The sequence below is a fragment of the Hylobates moloch genome, unplaced genomic scaffold (assembly GCF_009828535.3).
Source record: "Hylobates moloch isolate HMO894 unplaced genomic scaffold, HMol_V3 SCAFFOLD_18, whole genome shotgun sequence".
Classification (NCBI taxonomy): Eukaryota; Metazoa; Chordata; class Mammalia; order Primates; family Hylobatidae; genus Hylobates; species Hylobates moloch.
Window position 1 is genome coordinate 16,761,208 of NW_026652293.1, and position 9,824 is coordinate 16,771,031.

The following is a 9,824-nucleotide window of genomic DNA, read 5'->3' on the forward strand; positions in this document are numbered from 1 at the left end:
TTCTTCAGCTCCCAGAGTTGATGAATTATTGAATCAATGACGGTTTTAAAGACGGTTTAGGTAAGCACACTAGTGTGAGAGGAATTTTTGGATGAAGCCCATGGTAGAAGCAGGGCTTAACATATACAATTGATCCCATGAAGATAGAAGTAGAATGTTGGTTACCAGAGGCTAGGATAGGGAGAGGGGAGGGGTGGATAAAGACAGGCTGGTTAATGGGTACAAAAATACAGTGAGAAAGAATAAGAATTACTGTTTAGTAGCACAATAGGGCAACTATAGTTAACAATAATTTATTGTATATTTCAAAATAACTAGAGGAATAGAATTAGAAGTTTCCTAATAGAAGGAAATGATAAATGTTCGAGGTGATGGATATCCCATTTACCCTGGTTTGATCATTACTCATTGTGTGCTTGAATCAAAATATCACATGTACCCCGTAAATATTTACAACTATTATATATCCATAAAATAAAAATTAAAAAGCATATAAAGATACAGTTGCTACTATCAGCTATTAAGGACCAGTATCTAATTTTCCTGTAACAGATGCTGAATTTTTCTCAGTGGTGTTTGGTCCTATTTTCTAAGAAACATGGCAACAAAACAAGCTAATCATTCTACTTTTTCCACATTATCAAGAACAGAGTAGAAAACCTGTCCATTCTCACATTTTATCTCTTAGTATTATGTTGATCCCTAAAATTTAATCTCTAGCGCTCAGATTTTTTAAAATTTTTTTCCAGTTCTGTTTATGAAATATCTCTACTTAGATATTTTTCTTTTCAAATGAAAGGAAGTACCTGATGCTGCTTGTAATCACATTCTCTTCTTAACCACCTCCCGTCTGCTCAAAGACTCACTTGCAATGCAGACTCCAATCTTATATTTTACCATTAATTCTACCATTCCCCCTTTATCTAGTTTTTGTCTAGATCTGGGTAACCATACTTTCTTTTGATCCTGTTCAAAATTCTGTGCCATATTAGAATCGTAGAACTTCATATTTCTTACCCACTGGAATATTGCCAGTTGTAAAACTTCTTTTGTGTGCGTGTGTAAATTCTGATTGTTAGAACTTAACTATGAATTATACTTGCCCACTTTTTAAAATTCTGTCATTGCCTTTCTTATATTTTATGCTCTTCTAATATTTTAAAGGGGGGAGGCAATAAATACTCGTTGAATAAGTTAAAGTAGTTTGACATTGCTTTCCAATAACTACTTTTTAGGTTTTTGAATGTGAGAGCATCAGCAATTATCATTCAGAGAAAATGGAGAGCTATACTTTCTGCAAAAATAGCTCATGAACACTTCTTAATGATAAAAGTAGGTATTAAAAATTAATTCAATTGCAAATAACTACTTTAGGAAATAGAAAACAGAAAGAATGTTTTGTTTTTTTTAAGTTTTAAAAATAAATCCTTCGCTGGAAAAAAAAAATGTTTTTAAGACCTAAGTATGCATTTATTTCACACACATCTATTTCAGTCAATTAAAAATTATATTCTCCCATAAAAATACTATTTGCTACTTTTTAAAAATATATAACTGTACAGGCATACCTTGTTTTATTGTACTTCGCTTTATGGTGCTTTGCAGATATTGCATTTTTTATAAATTGAAGGTTTCTGTCAACACTGTGTTGAGCAAGTCTGTTGGTGCCATATTTCCAACATCATGTGCTCACTTTGTGGCTCTGTCTCATTTTGGTAATTCTCACAGGATGTTATGTAATTGGGGAATCTAAGGTGTGCTGGTGGTATGCTATGTTTTTTCAAGCTACAGACAGCTTCTGTCACAGCTATTTATGATCACCGTGCTCTTTCTATTGTAGCTAGCATTTTTATTAAATGTATTTGTCCTGTAATACTAGTCCTTTTCCCTCTCACAATGAAAAGTATCAAGAGGATGAGAGGGAAAGAGCACCAGGTATCTATTGACCCTTGACCCTTGGCTTACACCTTCATCTTGGCTATAGACCTATGTGAGTTTAGAAATAATGCTTCATCATCATTTCATATCTATGAAACACTCTTAAACTATAAATCATAATTATGCCATCTCATTGAGAAATTCAAGAACTTCTAGTGGGTTGGAAATCTTTTTATTTCTACCCATTAATGTTACTTGTAAATTTTTCCTTATAGAGACATCGAGCTGCTTGTTTGATCCAAGCACATTATAGAGGATATAAAGGAAGGCAGGTCTTTCTTCGGCAGAAATCTGCTGCTTTGATCATACAAAAATATATACGAGCCAGGGAGGCTGGAAAGCGTGAAAGAATAAAATATATTGAATTTAAAAAATCTACAGTTATCCTACAAGCACTGGTGCGTGGTTGGCTAGTTCGAAAAAGAGTAAGTATTTTCAAGTAGCATATCTCATTCTTATACAATGAAAGCACTTGATGTTAAATAGTGTTAAGAAACTTTGGATTTTAGAGAATAATTTCAGAACTAATATGGCCATTAACTTGAATTAATTCAGCTGCTAGAAACGTAAGTGACAAGAGCACTGACTGTCAGATTTTTTTCTCTGATCCTAGTCCTACCATTTCTCGCAGGTGTTCACCACCAAAGACGCAAAATAAAATTTCTCTTTTGTAATGAATCTTAACAAAGGAACTGAAAATATGAGAGAGAGGCTCCATATGTGAAAGAGGTTAAATGTTATTCTAGTAGCTTTTTGCCACCACCAAGCAACTTTTGAGGTGTTGCAACCAGCATTCCTGTGACAGCTTCCACATCTTCAGCAAGAGAGAATTATTTTTAGGGAGGTCATGATATTTAAGCTTACAATATGTGAAGTACTGGCATAGACAAAAAATAATTTGATTTGAAGTTAAATAGGAGGAATGTTTGTATTTTGTTCATTAAACATCAGGTGAAAGTCTGAAGCCCAACAGCAACTGTAGAAAGCTCCTTCTGCAGAGTCTTATGCTGGAGTTGCAATGTACTATTTAATAGTAGAGAAATTAATTCACATAATTTTTTCTGATTTAATATCACCATTTCCAAGAGTTCTGCTTAGAATTCTGTAACATTTTTTGAGTTTAATATTTATACCCTTCTCTAATAGGGCAGTCTGGTTGAATTAGAAGCTATGGTTATTTAGTAAAGTACCCAAAATATAATTTTGCTTTCTACACTCTGAGTTATGAGTTACACTATTGGAAATATTGTATAGTACAATACTGTAATTACTTTGAATTACAATATAAGTAATTGTAATGATTAAAAATTAGTTTATTCTTGCTAGTTTATATAATTTGATGTTGAGGTTATACAAAAAAAAAAACCCTCATTGATTAACTTAGGGGCAGATACTTGAATGTGCTTTGTTGTTTCACCTTTAGATTTTAGAACAGAGAGCCAAAATTCGACTTCTTCACTTCACTGCAGCTGCATATTATCACCTGAATGCTCTTAGAATTCAAAGAGCCTATAAACTTTACCTGGCTGTGAAGAATGCTAACAAGCAGATTAATTCAGTCATCTGTATTCAGGTTTGCTTCTTCTTTGCAGTAAAACTATATGATATAATTTTTCTGTTAGAAATTTTTGATATGTAATAAACAATTTCCAAATGTTTTATGCCAAGGTCGTACAACATTTAGCCTTTCACCATATAGCTGTTAGAATGATTTGAGGGTTAGAAATAGATTGATGTTTTATGGCACGGTAATAAAGTTGTGAATTATTGTCCGATGTAATTGTACTCATTTACATTCCTGCCAGCAAAGTCTTGAGGGTACTCTGTTTCTCTACATGCTTGCCAACATAAAGTATCAGAAGACTTTCTGATTTTTGCCATTCTAATGAATGGGAAATAGCATCTCATTTTTGTTTTGGATTTACTTGATGGCTAATGATTCTAAAATTATATTCTATATGTTGGTTATTCAAGTTCTTATCTGTGTACTTTTTTTTACCATCTTTTTTTCATACACTTTGCCCATTTTTCCATTGGCTGTTCTTTTTTATTATGATTTATAGGAGTTCTTTATATATTTTGAAAAAGAATTCTGTTTGTTTATATACATTAGCATACATTTACATATAAAATATTTAGTAAAAAAAATGCAGAATGATACATGCAGTTTGGTAGAATTGTAAAATGAAGACATTGTTGTCCAGGATTAAATATACTCCTGTGCATGTGTGTGCACACACACACACAGAAGCACCCAACATGGACTGGAAAGGTTTTTGCACCAAGTGGAGTGGGGAAGTAATGCCTCTGCGGAAAGCTGAAAGATTTCTTGATATACTGTTCTATTTCTTTCATTTATGTATAAATGTATATTTGTATATTTTTTTAAAAAAAACCTGAAGTAGAAATGAAAAACAAAAGTCTGTGTTTTAAACAGAGATGGTTTCGAGCAAGATTACAACAAAAGAGATTTATTCAGAAATATCATAGCATCAAAAAGATTGAGCATGAAGGTCAAGAATGTCTGAGCCAGCGAAATAGGGCTGCATCAGTAATACAGAAAGCAGTGCGCCATTTTCTCCTCCGTAAAAAGCAGGAAAAATTCACTAATGGAATCATTAAAATTCAGGTAATTGAAACTTGTATAGTTTTAGTTCAAAACTTTAGTTTGCAATTCATCTACACGATATCTAACACTATAAAAACATAGTTACCATTTTAAAAAGCTAACACATTAGCCAGTAGAATAACTCATAAGCACTACACTACCATAATTTCATTGCTAAGCTCTTTATTTTCAAATGCTCTAGAGGAGGTTTATAATTAAGAAGTAAAAATATTTTAACATTTTGAATAAATTTAGACATCTTTGGTCAATAAATGCTGTCCAGTTTACATACAGGAATATTATCTGTATTTCTTTTTTTGAAAATTGATTTTGCTATTTATTTGAACTTGAGATTTTAATTGGAATGTATGTGATCATGTCAAATAAATTTACTGAAAATGTTTACATTGTGAAAACAAATGTAGATATAAATAGAAAACATTGGCTATAATCTTAAAATTACTCTGTTTTATCTCTTTAAGGCATTATGGAGAGGCTATTCTTGGAGGAAGAAAAATGATTGTACAAAAATTAAAGCTATACGACTAAGTCTTCAAGTTGTTAATAGGGAGATTCGAGAAGAAAACAAACTCTACAAAAGAACTGCACTTGCACTTCATTACCTTTTGACATATAAGCACCTTTCTGCCATTCTTGAGGCCTTAAAACACCTAGGTTAGTTTGTGTTAACATGTTTAAAGAATGATGTAATACTACATTATTAGCTAAAACTTCATTTTGTTGCTGTAAATTTACCTGTGTGTTTTTTTTTTTTTTTTTCTTTCAGAGGTAGTTACTAGATTGTCTCCACTTTGTTGTGAGAACATGGCCCAGAGTGGAGCAATTTCTAAAATATTTGTTTTGATCCGAAGTTGTAATCGCAGTGTTCCTTGTATGGAAGTCATCAGATATGCTGTGCAAGTCTTGCTTAATGTATCTAAGGTAGTTTTTCATTTTATTAATGAGATATTCACTGGTCAACAAATATGCCCCTACAAATTAAGTTTGTGTTTACTCATCACTAGGGCTTAAATCTCTAAGTTAAAGTTCATTTATGTGCAAGAGTCTTAGGGTGAAAAATGTTTATTAACATAAATGTAGATTTAAACACCAATTTTTGTATTATTTTATTTCCTCAGTCTTTATAATATTAAAAACAATGATGATTAATAATATTAAAAACAATGATGATTAAAAGTTATTAAATACTTACTACATGCTAGTATTTTTTATGCATTGTTTAATCCTCATAATAATCCTCTAAAATAGTTCATATTATTATTCCCATTTTATAGAGAAGAAATAATAATAATTATAGAAATTAGGTTCCTCCCGTAAGAACCTGAGTGTGATAAGTGGTAGAGTTGAATTTGGATTCATTTCTGTCTGCCTTTAGAGGTGGTGGTGTTATCTACTGCATTATATCAAAATAGTATTACCACATTATAATCATGTCTAGCAAAACGTGTGAAAGAAAAATATTGCTATAACTTAGTTACTCTGTAACTGTTAATCTGTGTATCAGAATTTGTCTTTTGGCCTTGGACTATTCCAAACTATATTGTATGCAACCAAAGGTTGAAAGATTTCTCTTTCCTACTCAACCTTTCAGTGACAACTTAAAGCACTTTACCCAATATTTTTATTTTCAGAGGTAGTGGTTAAGAACACAGATCTGAGGCCAAACTGCTTGAGTTTGAATCCCAGCTCAGTAGCTTATTATAGGTTACTTAGCTTCTCTGTACTTTACTTTCTGCAACTATAAAATGAGTATAGTAACAGTACTCGAAACGTTATTGTGAGGATTGAGTTAATACACATTAATACATAAACATGCCATACAAAGTGTCAGCTATGTTGTTTTGTTATTTTTATCTTAGTATCATTATTTGTTACCATGCAAATTTCACTGTGAATCTAATCATACAATTAGAAAAATGAGGCATGGAAAATATATCCTAGACTTATTAGTATCAAATGTATTTTGTTTTATTTTCAAGCAAGCTCTTCTTCCTCTCAAGGAGCATGTAATAGAGTAACTAATTAGATCCTGCCTTTATCATTATCTTACCTATGATTAATAATACCACAGATAAGTTATCTTTTTCCTTAGAGATTCTTACTAAAGTGGTCTTATCTTTAAAAGTTTGCTTTTATTGACTTCAAGATGTTTATTTTCAGAGGTTTTAATTTTGATTTATTTTATGTGAAACTTTAGAATTGGGGGGAAAGATTAAGATTAAAATGTGAATACACATATATGATAGATCCATAAATGATGATAATATCAAAACTATTTCACAAAGTCCTTTGCACTTGTTGCAGGTGGTCCAAAAATTTGGCTATACAAAGTACGGACTTTTGTATTTTGTTTTTTTGGTTGGATTGTTTGTAAATGTATGTGTTTATTACAACTTTTAATTTCATTCTGTTTTCTTCAAGTATGAGAAAACTACTTCAGCAGTTTATGATGTAGAAAATTGTATAGATATACTATTGGAGCTTTTGCAGATATACCGAGAAAAGCCTGGTAATAAAGTTGCAGACAAAGGCGGAAGCATTTTTACAAAAACTTGTTGTTTGTTGGCTATTTTACTGAAGACAACAAATAGAGCCTCTGTAAGTATTAGTCAGTTGCCTTTCTTTAAGATTATTTTTCTGTGGTCTTAAGTCTATGACTTTTGTAGTTTTCCTTTAGTAATTATCACTCTAGGATTTTACGTGTGTTCAAACCTGCTTTTTGCACTGATAAAATGAGTTCAGGATGTATCTATGAGTTGTTTCTTTCTGACATATTAAAGAGACTGAATTCTGAAAATAAATTTATTACAGCCATATAAGTAACCATATCCCATTTACTAGAGAGAAAAGTATCCTAGCAAGATAGAAAACCAGATAGGTATAGCTTCTTATCCTCCTGTTGTAACCATAATTTTATTTCAAGCTTTTCTTTGATGAGACCTCTGAGTCATTCTTTTTAAGTGTCACAGTTAACATGGGGAAACCATAGGCCATAATCGGACTGTGGCCTTTATCCTGATAAGTGGGAACCACTGCAGGGTAAAGCAAGGGAATTATATTTTCCAATTTAAATTTTAAGAACACTGTGGCTTCTGATTGAAGAATGAATTTGGGAGAGCATGTGTGGATATAGGGAGACCATCAAAGAAGGTGGCAAGTGTTGATATGTAGTGATCTAGGCAAGAGATTGTGCTTGTCTTAGGATTGTGTCACTGAGAGATGAGTAGAAGACTTTGGAAACTGCAGAGGTAAACTTTTCAAGACTTGGTAACTGGATATGATAGGTATGTTGACTATAATTCCTATGTTGACTATAATAATTCCTTCTTGTATTCAGTGTGGAGTTAAGTATGCAACTTTTGAATATTTATCTTCTTTATAATTGCCTTGCAAATTAGCTCGTAATTTAAATCAATCTACCTGCCAAACTTGGTGAGGTTTCTTTGATTATTCAAAGCTTAAAAGTTTACTGCAGGCTGGGCGTGGTGGCTCCCGCATGTAATCCCAGCACTTTGGGAGGCCGAGGCGGGCAGATCACGAGGTCAGGAGATTGAGACCATCCTGGCTCACACGGTGAAACTCCATCTCTACTAAAAATACAAAAAAAAAAATTGGCCAGGTGTGGTGGTGGGTGCCTGTAATCCCAGCTACTCAGGAGGCTGAGGCAGGAGAATGGCGTGAACCCGGGAGGCGGAGGTTGCAGTGAGCTAAGATTGCACCACTGCACTTCAGCCTGGGTGACAGAGCAAGAGAGACTCTCTCAAAAAATAAAAAAATAAAAAAAGGTTTACTGCATAGTTTTTATTTATTATGTTTGATTTTGCTAGTCTAAAAGAGATAACATTTTAATTCTTATTTTTTAGTAACTGTGCATTTTATTTTGTAGGATGTACGAAGTAGGTCCAAAGTTGTTGACCGTATTTACAGTCTCTACAAACTTACAGCTCATAAACATAAAATGAATACTGAAAGAATACTTTACAAGCAGAAGAAGAATTCTTCTATAAGCATTCCTTTTATCCCAGAAACACCTGTAAGGACCAGAATAGTTTCAAGGTAAGCAGTTAAATATAGTCCATAAATTTGTGTCACTGTTCATTCATTCATTTAAGAAATATTTATTGAGCACTTACCATAAACAAGATGTGCTTTTCAGTGGAGAAACAACATATGAATAAGAATGGAATGTTTGGTAAATTTAAAAGAGGCAATCTTGGTAAATAATGAAATAACATTATACTGTAGCTTTGGACATTTAGTAGTTATTCAACAAACTTCTTGTATTAAATAGTTAAGAGCTAAGGCTAAGAAGCTTGTTATAAGTTTTGTTATTTATTTTATTTTATTTTGCATGAAAGACAAACTACACTGTTTAAGAAGTGCCAAAAGTCCTTCTTAGCCAAAATATCAACCTCCAGTCCTCCCATAATCACCCTGATTCTTGAAATTTCTCCTTCTGGAAATTTAGATTGACATTTTCTGATTTTATTGGCAAAAAGATTTAATTTATTTTGGTGAATTGTCATGGCATTTAATTAGTGTTTTTCCTCCCTTCCTTCTTTCTCCCTCTTCCTTTTTTACTTCCCCTTTCTCCCTCTCTCCCTCCCTCCCTTCCTTCCTTCTTTCTTTCTTGAGGCTTAGCAATTCTCTATACTAGGTACAAATCCTACATTATTGACAACACACTATTTCTTGACCTGAGTGGTTACACAGCCATTAGCTTTATAATTATACTCATAATTATAAATTGTATAATGTAGTTATAAATTGGTTTTATGCACGCATATTTCACAGCATAATGTAAAAGTTCATTTGCTTGAAATATATTAATGGGACCATTTCTACATGTTTTTTAAAGACTTGGTAGAATTTAATATTCATTATGTTTTAAAAGCTCATACTAACATATGAATAGATTCTCTTAAAATTTTGATGTAGGTCGGGCTTTTGAGGTAAAATTTACTGACAGTATAAATGCATCCTTTAAATGTATGCAATTCAATTCGTTTTGACAAATGTATACGGTTAGGAAACTACCACCACTGAGATACAAAATATTTCTATAACACAAAGTTTCCTTATGCCCCTTTGTTGTCAGTTCTCTTTCTTTATTCCCTGGATTTGGGGAACTACTGATCTGGTTTTTGTACCTTTAGTTTTGCCATTTCTATGCTGTCACATATATGGAATCATAATAGATAGCTTTTTGTGACTGGATTCTTTCCCTTAGCATAATGCTTTTGAAATTTGTTCATGT

The 9,824-nt window shown here is 32.4% G+C and overlaps 1 protein-coding gene across 1 annotated transcript in view; it reads left to right on the forward strand.

Moving 5' to 3' along the window:
* Nucleotides 1–9,824, forward strand: part of ASPM (assembly factor for spindle microtubules) — a 71,492-nt gene that overhangs the window by 52,303 nt on the left and 9,365 nt on the right. The window contains exons 20-27 of the mRNA XM_032136719.2: nucleotides 1,236–1,332; nucleotides 2,154–2,363; nucleotides 3,362–3,511; nucleotides 4,376–4,567; nucleotides 5,029–5,221; nucleotides 5,334–5,488; nucleotides 6,989–7,165; nucleotides 8,454–8,623. Of these exons, the coding sequence (XP_031992610.1) occupies nucleotides 1,236–1,332; nucleotides 2,154–2,363; nucleotides 3,362–3,511; nucleotides 4,376–4,567; nucleotides 5,029–5,221; nucleotides 5,334–5,488; nucleotides 6,989–7,165; nucleotides 8,454–8,623 (1,344 nt within the window). The remainder of the gene's footprint in view (nucleotides 1–1,235; nucleotides 1,333–2,153; nucleotides 2,364–3,361; nucleotides 3,512–4,375; nucleotides 4,568–5,028; nucleotides 5,222–5,333; nucleotides 5,489–6,988; nucleotides 7,166–8,453; nucleotides 8,624–9,824) is intronic.